Source organism: Scyliorhinus torazame, chromosome 29, assembly GCF_047496885.1.
Source record: "Scyliorhinus torazame isolate Kashiwa2021f chromosome 29, sScyTor2.1, whole genome shotgun sequence".
In the NCBI taxonomy this organism is placed as follows: Eukaryota; Metazoa; Chordata; class Chondrichthyes; order Carcharhiniformes; family Scyliorhinidae; genus Scyliorhinus; species Scyliorhinus torazame.
In genome coordinates, this window is record NC_092735.1 from 19052540 (window position 1) to 19077179 (window position 24640).

Genomic DNA, 24640 nt, shown 5'->3' on the forward strand with positions numbered 1-24640 from the left:
GTGTAGTTTGTTGTCCGTAAAACTTCAGATAATTTAACCAGTTTCTGATACTTCGACCAGTTGATTACTCTAATGTTTTATCCAGATGCCCTTATTTGTGAGATGATCAAAGGACAGATACAATTTTATGATTCAACCAAATTGAGTATTAAACACATTAAAAGATATCCCAGCTAATAATACTCCCAAGATTCTTAATACTACCCGAGTCGATGAACTCAGTTGAGCTGGGTGTCCAATTCTCTTGAGTCTTGGTTGTCTCCAGGCCTTCATCTGCGACAGTGGGTCTCACAAACTGCTTCCTGCTGTCCTCTGAACTATCGTCGAATCTTCTCTGCTTCCTTGGCACTAAGTCTTAGCTAGGGAGAGTCCTGGTGGTCGACTTTTATACCCCTCTTCGTCTCTTTCCAGGTTCACTGGCCCTCCACCAATGAGGTCTTGGGGCGGGGGTCGCAACACCCAATGGAGTTGCCAATTGCAACGATGCAGGACACCAGGAACCCAACCCCAGGGATACATCTCTAGGTATATTGTCCACATGTAACCTTACTCCTTATCTAGTAATGACGGGAAAACTGGGTGCCCGAAAGTCTAGCTTCATCTGGGCAATCCACAACAATCGATCCATTTAATGCAACCGATTATCTCTCAATGTCTTGTTGACAGGGCAGGCCCAGACATATCCTGACTGTGTCTCTATTCAGTGGATTTGAACTTGGCTGTTCGAATTCCCATCAGGCCTGCCTCGAGCCGACTGGTATAATTTTAAAGTGTCCAATTTTATATTGGGCCTAACATTCAGGCCGCTCTCTATTTTACCACAAGTTGCATAGAGGGGTGAAATTATGCCATAATATACTTCAACACAGTGTAAAACTCCCTGGTTATTGTAGTTCAAGTGAAAAGTATGAAATGCACCTGTACCCATTCAATAGCCAAGGTGCAAGTCGCCTGCCAACTCTATACAAAGCTGAACTCTTTCGATACCTAAACTTAACTTGTGAAATTAGTTCTTTTCCCAAAACTGATTTTTTTTTTTTAACGTTTAAGTAACCCACAGGAGGAAAACAGGAACCCCAAAAAAATATGCAGGAGCAGTTTTGGACATTCTTTTACTGTTCTAGTTTTGCATTCCCACTCTTTGGAAGCTTTCCTAAATGAAGAATTGTTTTCTTTGACTGCCCTTATCAGTGTGGCTAACATCTGGAGCAAATCATGATTGTCTACAGATACACACTTGAGATGTGATGGCTCAGACCTATGCTGCCTTTTAATGTTTATGAATGTAAAGGGAATCCATATTTTAAAATAAATTTAGAGTACCCAATTTTTTTTTTTCCAATTAAGGGGCAATTTAGCATGACCATTCCACCTAATCTGCACATCTTTGGTAAAAGGGAATCATTTGAAGGTATTTTGTAACTTGTTTTTAAATTTCAAAATATACTGAACCCATGATAACAGCCCAGTTGAAAACAGGAATTCATCCAAGACTGCTTATAACCCACTAATCCTAACCAGAATGGACATGAGACCATAAGCAGAATTAGGCCACTCGGCCGATCTCATCTTCATTCTCCTGCCTTTTCCCCATAACCCCGATCCCCCTTTTTAAAAAATAAATTTAGGGTACCCAATTCAATTTTTCCAATTAAGGGGCAATCTAGCATGATCAATTCACCTACTCTGCACATCTTTTGGGTTGTGAGGGCGAAACCCACACAAACACGGAGAATGTGCAAACTCCACAAGAACAGTGACCCAGAGCCAGGATCGAACCTGGGACCTCGGCGCCGTGAGGCAGTAGCACTAACTACTGCGCCACCGTGTTGCACTTCCCAATCCTCTTATTAATCAAGGCTTGACCAAGGAATTTCCCCAGGAGGTCTTATGGCACAATGGATAGCATCTCTACCTGTCGAAAGATCCCAGGTTGAAGGCCCATTCCAGGACCTGATAGCCATGATAGGTGCATTTGTAACGTGGACAAACAGGTTGATTATCAGCTTGTAAATCCTCCCAGGACTGGAGGCAGTAAGAGCAGAAGGGTTTTCTGGTCAGCCCAACTGCAGAAGGCAACAGCAAACTACTGCAGTACTTTGCCAAGCCTAATCATGGGTCAATCCAATGGAAATCCATGGTTGCTGAATGCCCAGTTAGGGCATGGTACCCGAAGGAGGAACTATCCTCCACTCACTGCATTTTGCTAGAGAAATAACACTGCTTTTGTTAAAAATGCTGCCATAAATCCTATTCTGGTTCCACTGAATTGGCTGCCAATACTCACTTTGTTCATTTAGCTCATGCTAGTCAGTATAGTAACTGTCCCTTTAAAAAGAAGAAATCCTAGCAATCAAATGATATGTTACAACCAATTTCACCAAAAACTATTACTCCGTTTCATACACTTTATTTCATACATAGAACTTTTACATTAAAACCTAGATACCGTCGCAAAGTTTTACATGAATGGCAGAGATTCTGAAAGTGAAAGGTATTTGGTTTTCTACTCAAACCACAGCCACCTGTAATAAAATCAGAATACTTAAACAGTCAAATTCTGCCTGAACAGTCATCCTAATTTCTTCAGTGTTGAAGAGGTCATGCTTGTAGATCAGGCTACAAGTAGAGTATCTTTTATCTGTAAACCCAAAACTGAACACATCCCAAAACTTCTTTTTCTTTGAACCTCATAGACCTTTACCTTGGTAGAGGCAGTGCAGTGGTTAGCACTGCTGCCTCACAGCAGCAGAGACCCAGGTTTGATTCCAGCCTTGGGGTGACTGTGTGGAGTTTGCACATTCTCCCCATGTCTGCGTGGGTTTCCTCCCACAGCCCAAAGATGTGCAGGTTAGGGGGATTGGCCATGCTCAGTTGCCCCTTAGTGTCCAATGGTTAGGTGAGGATACGGCAGGGGAGTGGGCCTAGGCAGGGTGTTCTTTCAGAGAGTCGGTGCAGACTCAATTGGCCAAAGGTCTCTTTCTGCATTATAGGAATTCTAAGTCCCTGACCCGAGCCAACACTAACCCACCCTTCACACAGGAGGTCCCTGACCCGAGCTGACAAATGCGATCGAGTGCACCCGACCCTTAGCACAGGAGGTCTAGTTGTTTGTGCACTTGACGTGAAACCAGATGGAGCTGGAAGAACTATTCAAGAATGCCTCCCAGCAGACTACATTGACACTCTGAACCCAAGATCAGGATCAAAGAAAATGCCACAATTGGGAACCTATTAAAGAAACCCTATATATATTATTCAGTAATTCTAACTTTTCCCGCCATTTTATTCACTTTAGACTATAATTAGCCTAGGTTTTGTAATGCAAGTAGACCTAGTCCTATATGTAGGACTTGAAATGCGATCAGCCCTGAGGTTTCAGATCACGGATACTTGACCTCACTAAGAGGTCATTTCAGGAAGTAATGAAATTCCCAACAGGGCTAACACTAATTGCCTTGTGGTACTCATTTGAAGCCTGCTGCCATAAAGATTTTATCAACATTTTATTACAGTATAAAATGGGAATTATGTTGCCAAAACAAAGATCACAAGCGATCAAGAAGACAATGTCACACGCAGTACTATAAAAATCAGTCGTTTCTACATTGCTTTCACATACATATTTATTTTTTTACATCAATTCCTGTAGAACTGTATCGATGGCAGTGGGTGGACTGTTCAGCTACCTGTTACCTAATTTGTGTATTTGTAGGCTGAGTGTAGTGAAGCTCGAGAGCAGATCAGCAACTTCATCAACCTGAGAGGGGAAAACCGGAAAATCGGTTAGATAAAAACAAATTGCTAAAGGGTTTTTAAGACATAAAATCAGTGCAAATACACAGCTAGTTAGGAGGAGGGTAAGTTCATTGGTTAGGGGGGAAACCGGTTAGAACTACCGGGAGCTTTTAGGTCAAAAGCAAAACACGGCAAGTGCTGAAAATTTAAAGAAAATCAGAAAAGTGCTGTAAATAAGTCAGTTAACATCTGTGGAGAAATCAGGCAAGTTTATGTTTTGGGCACAGATCCTTATTCCAGAATACTATTCTTGCAACCCGAGTCATCTTATCCACCAAGATAGCTCTGTTTGAGAGAGCAAGAGAAAGTCTAGCATGGGGTTGGTGATACAGTGGAGTTGGACAACACGAGATGGGAAGATCTGAGTAGTCATTGTGATCAAGTCATAAGTGGAGTGTAGGGCAGTGTGTGGCGCAGTGGGACTGCGGCGCTGAGGACCCGGGTTCGAATCCTGGCCCTGGGTCACTGTCCGTGTGGAGTTTGCACATTGTCCCCATGTCTGTGGGTTTCACCCCCACAACCCAAAGATGTGCAGGTTAGGTGCATTGGCCACGCTAAATTGCCCCTTAATTGAAAAGAAAATAATTGGGTACTCTAAAAAAATTTTAAACGTCATAATCGGAGTGTTACATAGGAACTTACATAGAAGGTAGCAGGAGGAGGCCATTTGGCCCTGCGAGCCTGCTCCACCATTCATTTTGATCATGGCTTCCCCCCCCCCCCACCCTCCTGGATTCTTTTAGCTAGATCTAATTCCTTCTTGTTTACAATGTTTTCACCTCAACTACTTTTTGTGGTAGTGAATTCCAGATTCACCACTCTGGGTGAAGAAATTTCTCCTCACCTCAGTCCTAAACTATGAACTCTAGTTCTGGACTCCCCCACCATCCTGAACATTCTCTGAATCTACCCAGTTTTATCCTGTTAGAATTTTATACCTTTCTATGAGATTCCCCCCTCACTCTAGTTCCAATGAATATAATCCTAACCGACTTAGTCTCTCCTCATGAACAGTCCAGCTATCCCAGGGATCAGCCTGGTAAACCTTGGCTGCACTCCCTCTATAGCAAAAACATCATTCCTCAGATGAGGACACCAAAACTGCACTTAATACTCCTGGTGTGGCCTCACCAATGCCCTATCCAAATGTAGTAAAACATCCCTATTCCTATACTCAAATCCTCTCACTATGAAGGCCAACATACCATTTACCTTCTTTGTTGCCTGCTGTACCTGCACGCTTACTTTCAGCAACTGATGCACGAGGACACCAAGGTGTCAGAGTATCCACCTCTCTCAATTTACACCCATTCAAATAATAATCTGCCTTCCTATTTTTGCTACCAAAGTGGATAACCTCACATTTACCCAGGTTATACTGCATCTGCCATGCATATGCCCACTCACTCTGCTTCAATCATCGCTACATCCTCCTCACAGCTCACTCTCCCACGCAACTTTGTATCATACGCAAATTTGGAAATACTACATTTAGTTCCTTCATCCAAATCATAAATATATAATGTGAACAGTTGGTGTCCTAGCACAGATCCCTACAATACCCACTAGCCACTGCCTGCCAATCGGAAAAAGACCTAACTTTCTGCTGACCATTTCTATCCATCTCAAGACACTACCGGCAATCCCATGCGCTCTAACTTTACAGAGTAATCTGCTATGTGAGACCTTGTCGAAAGCCTTCTGAAAGTCTAAATAAAGCACACCCACTGGGTCTCCCTCGTTAACTCTACTAGTTACATCTTCAAAGAATTCCAGTAGACTTGTTAAGCATGATTTCCCTTTCATAAATCCATGTTGACTTTGTCTGATTATACCACTGCTTTCCAAATTCTATGCCATGAAATGGACTCGAGCAACTTCCCTCCTACTGACGTTGGGCTCACTGGTCTATAGTTCCCGGTTTTCTCTCAATCTCCCTTTTTGAATAGTGGGGTTATATTAGCTACCTTCCAAACTGTAGGAACCATTCCAGAGTCCAAAGAATTTTGGAAAATGACCACCAATGGATCTACTGTTTCCCTACAGATGCTGCCAGACCTGCTGAGATTTTCCAGCATTTTCTCTCCTGTTTCTAGGGCTACTTCCTTACGTACTCTGGGATGAAGATTATCAGGCCTTGGAGATTTGTCCGTCTTCAATCCCAATAATTTCTCTACTATTACTAATTTCCTTCAGCTCCTCATTAAAACTTTTGTTTTTCAGAACTTCCGGTACATTATCATGTCTTCCTTTGTGATAACAGAAGCAAAGTAAGAATTTAGCTCCTCAGTCAGTTCTTTGTTCCCCGTTATGAATTCCCCCATTTCTGACTGTAAGAGGCATACATTTGTTTTATCAATCTTTTTCTCTTTATATACCTATAGAAACCTTTAGTCCATTTTTATGTTCGCCACTAGCTTACTTTCACATTGTATATTCCCCTTATTAATCAATCTGCCTTTGCTGACATTTAGTAACAGCCCAAAGGGAAACAAGTCATAACCAGAGAGTTGGGTTTAAATCTGTATGAAGAACAGAGGCGGGCCAACAGAAAACATGGTGGGTGGGTGACGGCAGTCCCGCAGGTTTTAGCAGCACAGGATAAGGGTGCAGGTTGGGAGCCTGCACATTGTTGGCTCTGTTGCAGGGGTGGGCATTCCACGCACATTTACGTGACCATTAAATTGACCAGCAGTGTGTAATTAGAAGAGTCTTCTGATGCATGAGAGCACATTATGCACTGGATGAAATGTTCTTCGACATTGATATTAAGATTTGACTGTCAATTGTCCCCATTGTAATCTTCCCATTGAATGGACGTTCAGACGTCCATTTCCTTGCTTTAAAGCTTGAACAGATGGCTGACTCAGTTGGAATAGAATCAGATTACAAATCTTTGGCAAACTCCACTAATGGATTCAGGTCAGCAGGGATTGTTGACTACACGTTGGCATGACAGAGTTTGTTTGGCTCGAGAGTTTTAGACCGCTTAATAGGATAATTTGTTTTTTAAAGTGGCATTTGAATGACTTTGTTTAACTTGACAGTTTTGAGCGCCTCAAAGACTCCAATATCGGGTTCTGTACATAGTTCTGGGTGAGTGGGCACGGAGGGAGAAAAGGAGCCTCACACTCACACTGCAGAACTGGGCTGCTGTAGCTTATGGAGGTAGGCCTTTTGACATGCAGATGGGAAGCTAAATTTATCACCACTCTGGACGTTGTCGACTGCCAACGGTCATTTTAAAAACACAAGTTGGAAGAAAACATTTTGTGCAATTCTTTCCCTTTATAAATTATCCAGTAATTCAAACTGAAAAACATCAAGAGCAGAAAATGGGAACTTAGAACTAAAGAGAATTGAAAGCACATTAAAGCATAAAGGCTGTTCCAGTCCAATGCAGAATGAATAGTAGATGGAATAGAAAAAGTGAAGAATTAAAGCAAACTGCTTATCTAAATCTTGGGAGACTGACTCAATTAGATTGGAAATGTGACTGCTAAAGGCGAGAGGTAGCCATTCAACAATAATACTACCTCCTCCTCAGCCACTCTTCCCTTCATACACACGTATTGAAGTCATTGCCCTGCACTTTCAGTATTGGCCCCACGCGAAGCTTTTGCCACAATTAAATCTATTTGTTTTCAGTCAGACTGCACTTACAGATGGGATCCTAAATAATCCCTCTTTTCCTGTTTCTTGGCCCTACCTGTTCTTTTGTGCTGGTCATCTGAAGTTTTGTACAAAGATCATCCAGCTGTTCAGTCTCTTGATGGTTACCCAGTCTTTCCAAATATTCACGCAGCATCTGAATGATCTGAAAAGTAAATACGTAGACTCAAAATCATTCAGATTCATGACATTATAAATATAGCACTTAAGAACCTGTGGCCTTCAGCAGGATATAATATTAAAGCAGTGACCATCCAGTTACTGTTGAAATATGCGCATCTGACACAAAAAAGGCACAAAATGTGCATCATAGAATCCCTACAGTGCAGAGGCCATTCGGCCGATCGGGTTTGCATTAACCCTCTGGAAGAGCACCCTAGCTAGGCCCATCTCCGTAACTCCACCTAACCTGCACATTTTTGGAGCGTGGGAGGAAACCAACGCAGACACGGGGAGAACGTGTAAACTCCATACAATCACCCAAGGCCAGAATTGAACCCAGGTTCCTGGTGCTGAGTTAGCAGTGCTAACCACAGTGCCACCGTGCTGCATCATTTATTAACTCTAGTTAATTATTGTATACATTCAGAACTTTAACTGCGTGTCTCCCTAACCAGTTTGGTTGGTAAACGAACATAGCAAATTAGCCCAAAGGATAGGAAATTCCCAGATAAAATTAGTCAGGACTCAGTTCTTCATCTCTAGTTGGAAAGTGCACGTATGCGTGTGATTGTGGAGATCAGGGCCCAGTGCTGCTACCTCTGTAAAGAGTGACCTAATTGGGTAGGGAATAAGAATGGGATAGCGATATGGGAGACCACACACAGCAGAAGCATGAGGATAGAGACATTATTTGAGAGAATGAGAGCAAGACATGGGAACTGGTGGAGACAGGAGACGACAGGGACACGTACCCAAACATCAGCATGAGATGAGGTGAGAAAGAGATGAACATTTGGAAAGAAGAGAAAGATTACTGATACACAGGGAGGAGCTGAGGAAGCAGCGTGAAGAAAGGTGTGGAGATTGGGAGTGAAAGAATGCAAAAACGAATTTGGAAATAGAGAAAGCATGGATTGGGAGAGAATGGTAATAGATGGATGGGCTGAGAGAGAACAACCTAAATCGAGGTTACTTGAGAAAATGTGTGCGTGTGCGAGAAAGAGAGGAGCAAAGATATTGATGTATGTGCGCTACATTGGGATGTTATTGCAAGAGACAAAAATGATGAGCTCATGACAATGTATAATTGAAATCGGAACAGGATTTTTATTTTAGAATGGAGACTAAATTGCATCTTTTGTCACAACCCAGATACCAATGGTCGGATTCCGCTACGGCAGACTAACTAGTTAAAGGCAAACAGTTTACGTGGAAGCCAATAATACAAATGGAGGATTTAGTCTGGAGCAGACACTCCCGCCAGTTGTTGGAAAACCTTTGCAGTGCAATTGAAGTCCTGCCCTCACACGTTGTGCCTCACCTGCTTCACCTCTACGCGAAGAGCCTCCAGGCTCCGTGAATGCCCATCTTGTAGGATGTTGAGTTTAGAGCGAGCAAGGTGGAGCGGAGTCCTTCCTGCTCGGTCCAGGGCATCCACTCTAGCACCTGAGGGAACAAACAGGAATTTTCCCGTTAGCCTTGTAGTTCAGACAAACTATGATAATTTCTGACCTGCTGCTTCCATACAGTATGAATCTCCTGCAAGTCTTAGTGCTGCCCAGAACACAAGAGTACAACCAAAACTCACTGCAGGCAAACTGGTATTCACCACACGGGGAAAAAACTAAATATTTAGATCGGTAGCCCTTTAGAAAGCATCCTATCGGGCTGCATCACAGCCTGGTATGGCAACTGCCCGGCCCAGGACCGCAAGAAACTTCAGAGAGTCGTGAACACCGCCCAGTCCATCACACGAACCTGCCTCCCATCCATTGACTCCATCTACACCTCCCGCTGCCTGGGGAAAGCGGGCAGCATAATCAAAGATCCCTCCCACCCGGCTTACTCACTCTTCCAACTTCTTCCATCGGGCAGGAGATACAGAAGTCTGAGAACACGCACGGACAGACTCAAAAACAGCTTCTTCCCCACTGTCACCAGACTCCTAAATGACCCTCTTATGGACTGACTTCATTAACACTACACCCTGTATGTTTCATCCGATGCCAGTGCTTATGTAGTTACATTGTACATGTTGTGTTGCCCTATTATGTATTTTCTTTTATTCCCTTTTCTTCTCATGTACTTAATGATCTGTTGAGCTGCTCGCAGAAAAATACTTTTCACTGTACCTCGGTACACGTGACAATAAACAAATCCAATCCAATCCTTTAGCTATAAGAATGCTGGACTTTTCACTAACTCCAGCATTCCTAGAACTTGATGGAGTTTGCATCATCCGCAACCAGAAACCGTTCTTTCACATGATCAGTGAATGGCACAGATTATATCCCTAGATATTTCACTCTGCTGATTATTTAGGGTGAGCGAGGGAAAGAAATTTACAGGTGAGCTCTTAATTGCAAACTGAATAAAACTGGATCCAATGTGGAGAAAGTATATATGGATGGATCTTCAGGGCAGAGACAGTGTGTCTGAAATCTTTCATCCAAGTTCATCATGAAATATCTCCAGTAACTCCATGTTTAAACCACTGCAACCCAGGTTTCAGACCTACCTCATCAAAGTCACAAATGACAAAATAAAGATATTCACTGTCAAAATGTTTTGGCCATTGCAGATAATTAGTTTGCATACTGCCCCCGTCCAGTATCCAGACCCGCAAGTTATCAGTTCAAAGAGAATCCCCCTTCCCACGTGGCAACGTCCATTAATTTGGAGCATTGTGGAACCAGAGCACAGAGGGAGGCCATTCAGCCCAACTTGCCAAATATAGTGCTGTACTGGTCTTGGATTTGTCTGGCCTTCAGCCTTGTCTAATTAACCAAGAATAATGTTGTAACATGGGACGCTAGACTTACAAATCAAGGTACATGCATGAAAAGACGTTTCTGAATGAAAATTTGCAACCCCCGTGCGGGCAGTAACCTCACAAGCACACACTAATAACAAACCTAAACTGTTAAAATAAGTAGTATATACTCACCTCCTCTTAAGAGTGTAGTGATTACAGGTACATGGTTTGTACAGGCAGCTGTAAATAAGAAACAGAATCAGGTGCTAGATAACATTAATCCTTACAACAGAGAACAGAAGAAACAGGAACTCCCTAATGCACAAATGCTGCTGACAATCATGGCACCACCCAAATTCCCAATTCGGCAATCTCAGCATAGAGTAGGGAGGGAACTTATTGACAATGTCTTGGTATGGCTCAATACCATATTTTGGGAATGTAGGTGGTGCTGTCAAAGCCAGCATGGATTGTCCATCTCAAGCTGCCCAGTGTAGTTGATGGTAGGCCTACTCTTGAACCACTGCAATCCATATGGTGAGGGTGCTCCCACAGTGCTCTTTGCTGGGGAGTTCCAGAATCTTCATCCAGCGACGATGAAGGAATGTCAATAAATGTTCAAGCTGGGGTGGTGTACGACTTGGAGGTGATGGTGTTCTCACGAATATGAAGATGATCCTTCTAGACGATGGAGATGGTAGCTTTGGGCAATAGTTTACATAGCAGTCACAAAATTTACTGATGGAAGAAGAGGGCGTTTAGGTTAGAGGATATGGTGCTGATGAAGCGGAGCACTTTGTCCTCAATAATATTGTTACTGGAGTGCAGTTGCATTCCTCCAGGTGTGATGAATGTAGGAATTTCCTTTCAGGTGTATTGTATTGTAGGTATTTGGTGCAGTGAGGGTTAAAAAGTCTGGATTAGTGTGTGTTTGACTGCTGCAATCATGTTTTAAAATAAATTCTAGTTTTAAAGACAAAGGTTTTGGGAGCCAGAGGTGCAATTAAACTATCGTAAAAAGCATGGGCTAATGCAGTTTTGTTTGGATTAATATGGGTTTCCTGTGGAGTTAATTAGATTTCAGCTTGGTAAAATGACGTCTTGCCTGGGGCAAGAAAACTTTAGTGTCCCAAACATTGCCTCGACTCAGGATAGACCAGGTACGCGGTAGAAGGTCGGCCGGCGTGGGTCCCGAATGTCAGCCAGTTGGCAAAAGTGGGTCCCGGGGAAAAAAGTTTGAAAAATACTGGTTTATGATGTAATTGCTAGCTATTTTCTGGTGTGGTGTTCAAAATATTTTAATACTGTGTTAGTAATAAGGTTTGTTTTAATCTCCCACATATCCAATTTCTTTGTCCAATATCCTGGCCACTGTTGGGGTCTGGTCTGGGGTCGTAATACAGGTAAATGGGGAGCATTCCATCATACTCCAGTGGTGCCCTTTAGGTGGTAGAAGGACTTTGGATAGTCAGGAAGTGAGCCAATCACTGCAGAATACTCTGTCCCAGAACGGTTCAAGGAAGGCAGTCCTTTCGAGTTTTGGTTGACAGTGACCCACAATGTTAATGGTGAGGCAATGCCTTTGAATGTCAAGAGTTAGGTTTGTATTGATCATTGCCTGGCAATTGTGTTCCACTAATATTCCTGGCCGTTTATTGACTCAAGCCTGGGTGTTACCAAGCCTTGCTGCATAAGGACATGGACTGCTTCTTTATCAGGGAGACCAAAATGGGGTGCAACCTTGAGGAACAGCTCACTTCTGATGGAGGAACAGTTGTTAATGAAGCCACTGAAGATAGTCATGTCTGGGATCCTGCCCTGACACCAAGCGGATTTGTCTGGCTTCCAACAACCACAATTATCTTCTATCGTGCGCCCAGAATGATTCCAGCCGCTGGAGAGTTTTCTCCCAATCCCCACAATTTCAGTTTTATTACCGCTCCTTGGTGCCCACAATCAGCAGGTACTCTCATCTCACCACACCGTTGGAATTCAGGTCTGGTTTCCAAGTTTAGACCAAGGCTGACGGGAAACTCAACTGATTGGTCTCATCAGAGTTGTCCTACTTTTTGCAGACAATTTTCCAATTCAAGAGTTGTAAACGTGCTGGAGCAAACTGACTAGGGGCACAGGAAGCTCTGGAGCACAAGTTTCCAGTAACAGAGTTGGGATGTCATCTTTAATGTCTCCAGTGCACTCAGCTATTTCTGGAGGTCATGAGGGATGAACTGAATTGACTGAAGGCTGGCATCTGTGATGGGGATGAGGATCTCAGGAGGTTGGGAATGATGAACCACTTCCAGACTTTCCTATTGCATTCTCCTGTTGGGACTTCACCACTGTGGATGATTAGGAACGCTCAAGGAGGCAGCACAGTGGATTCGCCCTGTTGCCTCATGGCACTGAGGTCCCAGGTTCGATCCCGGCTCTGGGTCACTGTCCGTGTGGAGTTTGCACATTCTCCCCGTGTTTCCGTGGGTTTCGCCCCCACAACCCAAAGATGTGCAGACTAGGTGGATTGGCCACGCTAAATTGCCCCTTAATTGGAAAAAATGAATTGGGTACTCTAAATTTTTTTATAAAAGGAATCCTCTTCCCTTTTACGCTGGGTATGCAATAGACATGTCCTAGGTCACAAACGAGCAGTACTTTCAGTTTTATTCTAGTTATCTTTGTAGTGGTTTTTCATACAACATCGTGGCTTGCCAGGCAACTTCAGAGAGCAATTAAACATAAACCACATTGCTGTTGGGACCGGAGTCACATGTAGACTAGGACAGGAAAGGACTGTGGTTTCTTTGGCTAGCACAGGTTCCCTGACTACTCAGGACATGAGCTCATTACCCATTTCAGACAAGTTAATTCTACCTTACCCAAGTGCAATGGTGTGTTTCCCAGTCCATCCCTCTGGTTAGGGTCTGCTCCATGATCCAACAACAACTGTACTATAACAGCAAGAGAAAATTAGGTGGTTAGATTTCACTACCAGTTAACAAAGGCAGAGTCTTTCTAACTCTGAACAAACAATTAATTCTTGTTGCCTTCACAGCAGCCCCAGCTGCTAGCGGCAGTATCTGATGCCAAGAAATAATAATCAAGAAACTCGGCCTGTATCCTTCAAAACATGAGTGCGCTACAACAGAGTGTGCAAGCCAAGCTCAAGCTTTCCATTAACGATTGACAACATGAAAGCCTATAGGCAGAAGAGTCAAGAGGTGGGGAAGTCAATGGGTACAATATATACTTCAATGGAGAAAAGATTTTCACGCTATAACTCACCAATTGAACTGTTTCCATTACAAGAGGCGAAGTGAAGGGCAGTCCTGCCCTTGTCATCTGCTACACATGGTTCAGCACCACATTCAAGTAGCTGGCTCACTAGATGAAACAACAAAAAGGTCACTTATTACTAAAATCAGCCTTGCTAAAATTCATGCTAAGTGTTCCAAACTCCCGTACTCCCCAGTGATTTAAGATTACAACCGGTCAACAAGAACTCAAAAGCTCCATTAGCTTGAAGTTCAAGTGTCATCTTGTTTGGAGAAAATGTCATTTAGCACACACGGTTCAGGCGGTCAACAAACACTCGGCCATCCAGAAGCCTTGGCTCTCGTATTTAAAATTGCTTGGAACGTGCCCCCATGGAAAAACGTGAGACTTTATCAGACAATTGAAAACATTGGCAGTGTGTGTTGCTCAGTTATTTGGTTTGCAAGCTCAAGAGTGAAGCAACGGTAGCACAGTGATTAGCACTGTTGCTTCACAGCTCCAGGGTCCCAGGTTCGATTCCCAGCTTGGGTATCTGTGTGGGTTTCCTCTGGGTGCTCCGGTTTCCCGAAAAACGTGCTTGTTAGGTAATTTGGATATTCTGAATTCTCCCTTGTGTACCCGAACAGGCGCCGGAATGTGGCGACTCGGGGCTTTTCTCAGTAACTTCATTGCAGTGTTCATATAAGCCTACTTGTGACAATACAGATTATTATTATAAATCCCAGATTGACCAAGTATCCATATCATTGGAAAGGAGTATCAAATATTTATTGTCACAACCTAATCTCTTTAAAGTATGGACTCCACCATTGGTTTAGTTCATTTAATTACACACCTTCCTTTAAATCAGAAGGTCATGGATGGAAGTCCCAATTAAAGATTTGAGCATGTTGCCCAGGCTAACGCTTCCATGTCGTACTCAGGAAGGTCGACATTACTATAGGATTACAAGATCGGAATCGGTGAGGGGTTCGCGCCAATTTTCTCATTGTGAAACCCCCGCAGATCCTCCGTTGGCACCAGCACTTAGCCTCAGGAACGAAGAATTCCGCCCAGGATGTGTGTGGCAGGGTTCAAGTACAATGATTTCAGTCTTTCCAGTGCTTAACAGGAGGAAACTGAAGCTCATGTAAGTGTTATGATTCCCTATGCAGACCAATATCTTCATTTGAAATTCCAGTTAACACCTGAAAGGATATCAAAATTTCTCATTTTAAGACTTTACTGCAACAAAATACTAAAAACACCATCAATAATCACCACAGGCAACTTTTACTTTAAATCACAGAACTTTCTCATTTTTACGTTTGCCAGAAGGACAAACTGACTTCACACAAACTTTACAATGCCCTTTTTTCCATTCTCCCAGAACTAGTCCAAAGCAATTCTTAACTTCCAAGGATTTAATTCTGTTCTTTTCCTTTCTCACACTACTCATATTTAATCTCTGCAGTCTTTCACTGTGAGGTTCTCTCTCTCCCCCCCCCCCCCCCCCCAACTCACACACACACCACACATACCTGACCCAGGGGAAATCTTCCTCTTGGAAAAATTTTAACTCCTTATGAATTTGGTCTGTGCATTCAGAACATCATCTTCCATCCACATTCCTGTGCAGTGAACCAGAAAGACTTTTGACCTTTGGCTCCTCTCTCTTTCACGAATAATGGCAAACTAATTGAGAGTTTGCAGGGATACCTTAGAAATACTTCCCCTTCTCAAAACACATTTCCATGGCAACTTGAATCACATGGGCTTTGTATCCAGGTAAAAATGCTATTATGCAGACCCTAACTGTCTTTTACCTCAGAAGTAAATGCATAGTTTGAAGCATAACTATTTACAACCTGACATTCTTGACACTCTTCTGGGACTTTGGAGACCCTCAGTCTATCCACTGTTAGCGCTCAAGCTGCTAACATTTTCTCCAAGTGTAAACACCTTCCCAGTAAAGCAATCTAGGCCGCTCTAGTATCTAACAATCAAACTATCCTCTGGGCTTGCTGTCAGGCAGACCTCAGAACAGGTCACCTTAAAGGCACAGTCCCAAATCCTAACCTTATAAGATGAACTTTCTTATACAACATCTCATAAATCCATGATCCAACTAAAGGAACAAATGGAGCAGGCACAAAGGAACACCACCACCCACCAAATTCCCGTCCCACACCACCCTGATGCAAATGTATCGCTAGTCCTCCATCAACACCCTACTTAAAGGCACTGTGGATGTACCTATACCATGCGGACTGCAGCAGTTCAGAATGGCAGTTCACCACCATCTTCGTGAGGCCAATTAGGGATGTGCAATAAATGCTGGTCCTGTCAGTGATGCCCAAATCCCATGAAGGGAGAAAAATGGTTGTACAAATCTGAGATATGTCCTTCAGAGTGCCAGTTAACAAAGGGATAAGTTGTCAAACCATAACGGCCACAATTTTGGTTTGAGAAAAAAAACACTAATTAAATCGGAAAGTCCGACAGGGAAAATGAGAAACACCTTAGCCCGCAGGAGGCGTGGAAAAAAGACTATTGAGGTCCAACCCGCAGCTTATATGCGTCTAAATGCATATAATTTCCTTGCCATTTATAGTTGATGAGGTGAAGCAGAGGCCTTGTCCAAGTCATTTATTTTGTAAATAGCTGAGGTCCCATCACAGTGACTGATCCAATCTGAATTGCCCCACTTATGCCTATTCTTGTGCTTCCTGCGCTTTAATCAATCCTCTATTACCCCCAACTCCATGAGCTCTTCTCTTGACCATTAACTTTGTGTGGCACCATATTGAATGCTTTTTGGATATCCAAGTATACTACACAGCTACCAATCATTTCCTCAAAAAAGATTCTCCTGTACTTTTTCTCTGCTGATATTAATTCCTCACTCTTATTTGCCAATAGACTGCCCTCTATTTCTGGTTTATAACTCGTGTCTTATAACATGAAGACAGACAAAATATTTGTTCAATGTCTCTGCCACTTCCTCAATTCCCATAATAATTTCTCCTGTCTTGGCTCCTAAGGGATCGATATTTACTTTAACAAATTGTAAAAGTTCCTACAATCTGTTTTGATATACCTGGCTAGTTTGCTGTGATAATCTATGTTTTCCTTTTTTTAATCAATTTGCTGATTTCTAAAACAGCCCCAATACTCAGACTTGCTACTTTTTGCAGTCAGACACAAGACATCAAAATACAAGAGGCAAAAAATCCCCTGTATGAAGGCAGAAGGCTAACTTAAAACTTACCAATCTCGACCTCATTTGCATTTGCAGCTTCTCTCAAACGCTTCTGAGCTGCAAAGCAAACAGAATTATTTGCAAAATTGTAAACTCAGAGGGAACAGGCAGAGCCCACCAGATAGGTCAAACTGTAAGAATCCTTACAGTGCAGAAGGAGGCCATTCGGCCCATCGAGTCTGCACCGACCCTTGGGAAGAGCACCTTACCTAGGCCCACGGCCCCACTCCTATTCCCACAACCTAGTAACCCCGCCTGAGCTATTGGACACGAAGGGGCAATTTAGCATAGCCAATCCACCTAACCTGTAAATCTTTAGACTGTGGTAGGAAACCAGAGCACCCGGAGGAAACCCACACAGACACGGGGAGAACATGCAGACTCCACAGTCACCCAAGGCCGGATTTGAACCCGGGTCTCTGGCGCTGCGAGTCAGCAGTGCTAACCACTGTACCACCCTAGTAACTAGTAACAGTGGATGAACATAGCTGTTTATTTCTCCATACTTGGATGGATGAACACTGATCCCAATCAGTTTACTTTTTTTAAATAAATATTTCCAATCAGTTTACTTAATAACCAGTTAATATTGCATTTGTGTTTTCAAATGAGTGTCTCTCACCCAATCGGTTCTGGTAATCTGAAATCCATTCTACTGACGGAAGCATAGGTATACACGGTGGGTTTAAAAGTCTGACTGGGTGTGGCGCAGTGGTTAGCACTGCTGCCTCAAGGCGCCGAGGACCCCGGTTCGATCCTGGCCCCGGGTCACTGTCCGTGTTGAGTTCGCACATTCTCCCAGTGTCTGCGTGGGCCTCACCTCCACAACCCAAAGATCTGCAGGGTAGGTGGAATGGCCACGCTAAATTGCCCCTTAATTGGAAAAAAAAGAATTGCGTAGTCTAAAATGTTTTTTTTAAATACTGACTGGGGCTTTCATGTTTTGAATATACCTACAGTGCCCAACATTTTACCAATTACTGCTTATTGTACAGAAAAAGCATTTCCTCTTAAAGTGGTATAGGTTGTTTAACTGCCCATTCAGCTCACTACCATTTCTGGGATCTTTCTGTGCAGAAATGAACTGTTTGTTTCACTATGTTGTGCTTCAAAATTAATTCATTGGCTGTGAAGTGCTTTCATGAGGTCATGAATGGGCAGGTCGGTAGCACAGTGGTTAGCACTGTTGCTTCACAGCGCCAGGGATCCGGGTTCGATTCCCGGCTTAGGTCACTGTCTGTGTGGAGTCTGCACGTTCTCCCAGTGTCTCTGTGGGTTTCCTCAGGGTGTTCCCATTTCCTTCCACAAGTGCTGAAAGGCATGCTTGTTGCGTGGATTGGACATTCTGAATTCTCCCTTAGTGTACCCGAACAGGCGCCGGAATGTGGCGACTAGGGGCTTTTCACAGAAACTTCATTGCAGTGTTAATGTAAGCCTACTTGTGACACCAATAAAAGTTATTATATAGATTATAAATAGCTATTGTAATGCAAACAAATTTCCTACTACACCAGCCACCATCAATAACAAGGGTTCCCAGGAGCTACACTCAGTGGTAAATCTAAGCCCATCTAACTGCTACAGTTATATCCCACTGCACTTTTTGATTATCCTCGCCTTCAAAATACCAGCATTGGATCTTTTACACACATCCAATACAACTTGCCTGGGTGTAATGTCTGATACTTAAGATAGTGCCTCAGGCACTGTAGTATTCCCTCAGTACTGCTTCCAAGAGTCAACCTTGATTATGTGGTCACGTCTCAGGAAGGGGGCTCAAAACCCAAACCTCCTGACACAATTCACTGAGCTAAGTTTAACTTTCAGGAAATCTGGGAAACATCTTTCAAGCCAAACTGACCCAACCACCAAATCCAATTATGATCATCCAGATCCAATCCGATCGCCCAGATCGAATGTGATCACCCAGATCCAAAGTGATCACCCATATCCAATGCGATCACCCATATCCAATGCGATCACCCATATCCAATGCGATCACCCATATCCAATGCGATCACCCATATCCAATGCGATCACCCATATCCAATGCGATCACCCATATCCAATGCGATCACCCAGATTCAATGTGATATGTGATCATCCAAATCCAATCACCCAGATCCAATGTGATCACCCAGATCCAATGTGATCACCCAGATCCAATCCGATCACCCAGATCCAATGCGATCACCCAGATCCAATGCGATCACCCAGATCCAATCCGATCACCCAGATCCAATGTGATCACCCAGATCCAATGTGATCACCAAGATCCAATGTGATCACCAAGATCCAATCCGATCACCCAGATCCAATCCGATCACCCAGATCCAATCCAATCACCCAGATCCAATCCGATCACCCAGATCCAATCCGATCACCCAGATCCAATCCGATCACCCAGATCCAATCCGATCACCCAGATCCAATCCGATCACCCAGATCCAATCAGATCACCTAGATCCAATCCGATCACCCAGATCCAATGTGATCACCCATATTGTCCTGTACCGTCCCAACGGCTCGTCCCGTCCAACCCGCTCACTTCGTTTCACCCCGTTAGACTGCCCACACACCCTCCCAGCCCAACTGACCCCTTCCTCAGGCCCGATTGACACCTACTGGCCAGACAGACTGACCCCCTCCCCAGGCCGGACACCCTCCCCAGTCGATTGACCTCTCCCGGCCGGACTGACTCCCTCCCCAGGCCGGACACACTGACCCCCTCCCCAGGCCGGACTGACCCCTCCTGCCGGACAGACTGACCCCGTCCCCAGGCCGGACAGACTGACCCGCTCCCCAGGCTGGACAGACTGACCCCCTCCCCAGGCCGGACAGACTGACCCCCTCCCCAGGCCGGTTAGACTGACACCCTCTCCAGCCCGGACTGACCCCTCCAGGCCGGACAGCCTGACACCCTCCCCAGATCAGACAGACTGACCACTTCCCCAGGCCGGACAGCCGGACACCCTCCCCAGACCGGACAGACTGACCCTCCCCAGGCCAGACAGACGGACACCCTCCCCAGGCCACACAGACTGACCCCTTCCCCAGGCCAGAGCGCCAGACAGACTGACCCCCTCCCCAGGCCGGTTAGACTGACACCCTCTCCAGCCCGGACTGACCCCTCCAGGCCGGACAGCCTGACACCCTCCCCAGGTCAGACAGACTGACCACTTCCCCAGGCCGGACAGCCGGACACCCTCCCCAGACCGGACAGACTGACCCTCCCCAGGCCACACAGACTGACCCCTTCCCCAGGCCAGACAGCCGGACAGACTGACCTCCTCCCCAGGCCGGATTGAGCCCTCCTCTCCGGACCGACTGACCCCCATCCCCAGGTCGGACACCCTCCACCCCTGGCTGGACACCCTCCACAGTCCAGATTGACCGCTCCCGGCCGGACTGACTCCCTCCCCAGGCCGGACACACTGACCCCCTCCCCAGGCCGGACAGACTGACACCCCCCCCCAGGCATGACACACTGACCCCCCCCCCCTCCCCCCAGGCCGGACAGACTGACACCCTCTCCAGGCCGGACAGACTGACACCCACCCCCGGCCGGACTGACCCCCTCCCCAGGCCGGACACACTGACCCCCTCCCCAGCCCGCACAGGCTGACCCCCTCCCCGTGGGAGACACTGACCCCCTCCCCAGCCCGGACAGGCTGACCCCCCTCCCCAGGCCGGACAGACTGACACCCTCTCCAGGCCGGACAGACTGACACCCACCCCCGGCCGGACTGACCCCCTCCCCAAGGCCGGACACACTGACCCCCCCCCCCCCCCCCCAAGGCCGGACACACTGACCCCCCCCCCCCCCCCCCCCCAAGGCCGGACACACTGACCCCCCCCCCCCCCCCAAGGCCGGACACACTGACCCCCCCCCCCCCAAGGCCGGACACACTGACCCCCCCCCCCCCCCCCCCAAGGCCCAAGGCCGGACACACTGACCCCCCCCCCCCCCAAGGCCGGACACACTGACCCCCCCCCCCAAGGCCGGACACACTGACCCCCCCCCCCAAGGCCGGACACACTGACCCCCCCCCCCCCAAGGCCGGACACACTGACCCCCCCCCCCCAAGGCCGGACACACTGACCCCCCCAAGGCCGGACACACTGACCCCCCCCCCCCCAAGGCCGGACACACTGACCCCCCCCCCCCCCCAAGGCCGGACACACTGACCCCCCCCCCCCCCCAAGGCCGGACACACTGACCCCCCCCCCCCCCCAAGGCCGGACACACTGACCCCCCCCCCCCCCCAAGGCCGGACACACTGACCCCCCCCCCCCCCCCCCCCAAGGCCGGACACACTGACCCCCCCCCCCACGGCCGGACACACTGACCCCCCCCCCCCCCCACGGCCGGACACACTGACCCCCCCCCCCCCCCAAGGCCGGACACACTGACCCCCCCCCCCCCAAGGCCGGACACACTGACCCCCCCCCCCCCAAGGCCGGACACACTGACCCCCCCCCCCAAGGCCGGACACACTGACCCCCCCCCCCAAGGCCGGACACACTGACCCCCCCCCAAGGCCGGACACACTGACCCCCCCCAAGGCCGGACACACTGACCCCCCCCCCCCCCCCCCAGGCCGGACACACTGACCCCCCCCCCCCCCAGGCCGGACACACTGACCCCCCCCCCCCCCCAAGGCCGGACACACCCCCCACCCCCCAAGGCCGGAGACACCCCCCACCCCCCAAGGCCGGACACACTGACCCCCCCCCCCCCCCCCCAAGGCCGGACACACTGACCCCCCCCCCCCAAGGCCGGACACACTGACCCCACCCCCCCCCCCCAAGGCCGGACACACTGACCCCCCCCCCCCAAGGCCGGACACACCCCCCACCCCCCAAGGCCGGAGACACCCCCCACCCCCCAAGGCCGGACACACTGACCCCCCCCCCCCCCCCCCAAGGCCGGACACACTGACCCCCCCCCCCAAGGCCGGACACACTGACCCCACCCCCCCCCCCCCCAAGGCCGGACACACTGACCCCCCCCCCCCCAAGGCCGGACACACTGACCCCCCCCCCCCCCCCCAAGGCCGGACACACTGACCCCCCCCCCCCAAGGCCGGACACACTGACCCCCCCCCCCCCCCCCCCCCCAAGGCCGGACACACTGACCCCCCCCCCCCCCCCCCCCAAGGCCGGACACACTGACCCCCCCCCCCCCCCCCAAGGCCGGACACACTGACCCCCCCCCCCCCCCCCCAAGGCCGGACACACTGACCCCCCCCCCCCCCCCCAAGGCCGGACACACTGACCCCCCCCCCCCCCCAAGGCCGGACACACTGACCCCCCCCCCCCAAGGCCGGACACACTGACCCCCCCCCCCCCCCCCAAGGCCGGACACACTGACCCCCCCCCCCCCCCAAGGCCGGACACACTGACCCCCCCCCCCCCCCAAGGCCGGACACACTGACCCCCCCCCCCACGGCCGGACACACTGACCCCCCCCCCCCCCCCCCACGGCCGGACACACTGACCCCCCCCCCCCCCCCCCAAGGCCGGACACACTGACCCCCCCCCCCCCCAAGGCCGGACACACTGACCCCCCCCCCCCCCAAGGCCGGACACACTGACCCCCCCCCCCCAAGGCCGGACACACTGACCCCCCCCCCCAAGGCCGGACACACTGACCCCCCCCCAAGGCCGGACACACTGACCCCCCCCAAGGCCGGACACACTGACCCCCCCCCCCCCCCCCAGGCCGGACACACTGACCCCCCCCCCCCCCCAGGCCGGACACACTGACCCCCCCCCCCCCCCAAGGCCGGACACACCCCCCACCCCCCAAGGCCGGAGACACCCCCCACCCCCCAAGGCCGGACACACTGACCCCCCCCCCCCCCCCCCAAGGCCGGACACACTGACCCCCCCCCCCCAAGGCCGGACACACTGACCCCCCCCCCCCCCCAAGGCCGGACACACCCCCCACCCCCCAAGGCCGGAGACACCCCCCACCCCCCAAGGCCGGACACACTGACCCCCCCCCCCCCCCAAGGCCGGACACACTGACCCCCCCCCCAAGGCCGGACACACTGACCCCACCCCCCCCCCCCCCAAGGCCGGACACACTGACCCCCCCCCCCCCAAGGCCGGACACACTGACCCCCCCCCCCCCCCAAGGCCGGACACACTGACCCCCCCCCCCCAAGGCCGGACACACTGACCCCCCCCCCCCCCCCCAAGGCCGGACACACTGACCCCCCCCCCCCCCAAGGCCGGACACACTGACCCCCCCCCCCCCCCCCCCCCCAAGGCCGGACACACTGACCCCCCCCCCCCCCCCCCAAGGCCGGACACACTGACCCCCCCCCCCCCCCAAGGCCGGACACACTGACCCCCCCCCCCCCCCCCAAGGCCGGACACACTGACCCCCCCCCCCCCAAGGCCGGACACACTGACCCCCCCCCCCCCCCCCAAGGCCGGACACACTGACCCCCCCCCCCCCCCCCCCAAGGCCGGACACACTGACCCCCCCCCCCCCCAAGGCCGGACACACTGACCCCCCCCCCCCCCCCAAGGCCGGACACACTGACCCCCCCCCCCCCCCCAAGGCCGGACACACTGACCCCCCCCCCCCCCCCAAGGCCGGACACACTGACCCCCCCCCCCCCCCAAGGCCGGACACACTGACCCCCCCCCCCCCCCCCCCAAGGCCGGACACACTGACCCCCCCCCCCCCCCCCCCCAAGGCCGGACACACTGACCCCCCCCCCCCCCAAGGCCGGACACACTGACCCCCCCCCCCCCCCCAAGGCCGGACACACTGACCCCCCCCCCCCAAGGCCGGACACACTGACCCCCCCCCCCCCCCAAGGCCGGACACACTGACCCCCCCCCCCCCAAGGCCGGACACACTGACCCCCCCCCCCCCCCCAAGGCCGGACACACTGACCCCCCCAAGGCCGGACACACTGACCCCCCCAAGGCCGGACACACTGACCCCTCCCCCCAAGGCCGGACACACTGACCATGCAACTCCTTGCCCAGGGGACAGGCCTTGCGGTGAACCTTGACCTGCCGCTTCAGGCGGTTGACGCCCATCTTGCCGGTCAGCTCCTGCTGGCGGCCGCCCGCCGCGCCCTCGCCCTCGCCCTCCCGCCGCTGCCGCCACATCAGGTGCAGGTAGCTGAGGCTGTCGGCGCGGTCGCCGGCTCCCAGACGGCCGCAGTCCTGGTTGAAGGCGGCCAGGCGGAAGGCGGCGGCCGCTCCCCCGCGCTCCGGCACCGGGTACTCGCCCTCGGAGCTCGAGCGCTCCGACACCGTGTCCTCGTCCGAGGCGGCGGCCATGGATCAGCGCGGCCTCGGCCCGGGCCTCTACCTCGACATGGCGGCCCTGGCAGGGAGGGGGGAGATTGTTAATTATTATTTTTAAATGTTTATTTTCACTTCAGCCCAGCCGCCATCTTGTTTCGAAACAGCGGGGGGCGGGGCCTGGGTGATGGACGGGGCGGGCGGCCAATCGCAACCGGTGTTGGGAACCGATGATGTCATCCTTGTCCAATCGGAATGGCCGCCTGTGGAGTGGGCGGGGTCTCGACGGGGTCCTCCCAGCGGCTGGGGGTGGCCGTGCTGAGTGCCTAATGGCAGCTCCCCTCCCTCCCTCTCGAGTCTGCTCCACCATTCAATCGTGGCTGATGTTTTCTCATCCCCATTCTCCTGCCTTCTCCCCATCACCCCTGATACCCTTATTAATCAAGAATCTATCTCTGGAGGTTTAT

The 24640-nt window shown here is 49.9% G+C and overlaps 1 protein-coding gene across 1 annotated transcript; it reads right to left on the reverse strand.

Annotated features, from left to right (window-relative positions):
• Nucleotides 1-2394: 2394 nt before the first annotated feature.
• Nucleotides 2395-24358, reverse strand: ankrd54 (ankyrin repeat domain 54). The gene is made up of 8 exons (XM_072492136.1): nt 23891-24358; nt 16908-16955; nt 13667-13765; nt 13261-13332; nt 10580-10627; nt 8954-9078; nt 7508-7615; nt 2395-3760 (listed from the first exon to the last, which is right to left on the reverse strand). Exons 1-8 carry the CDS (start codon nt 24207-24209, stop codon nt 3686-3688), a joined length of 894 nt encoding a protein of 297 aa, XP_072348237.1. The 5' UTR covers nt 24210-24358; the 3' UTR covers nt 2395-3685.
• Between the last annotated feature and the right edge of the window lie 282 nt (nt 24359-24640).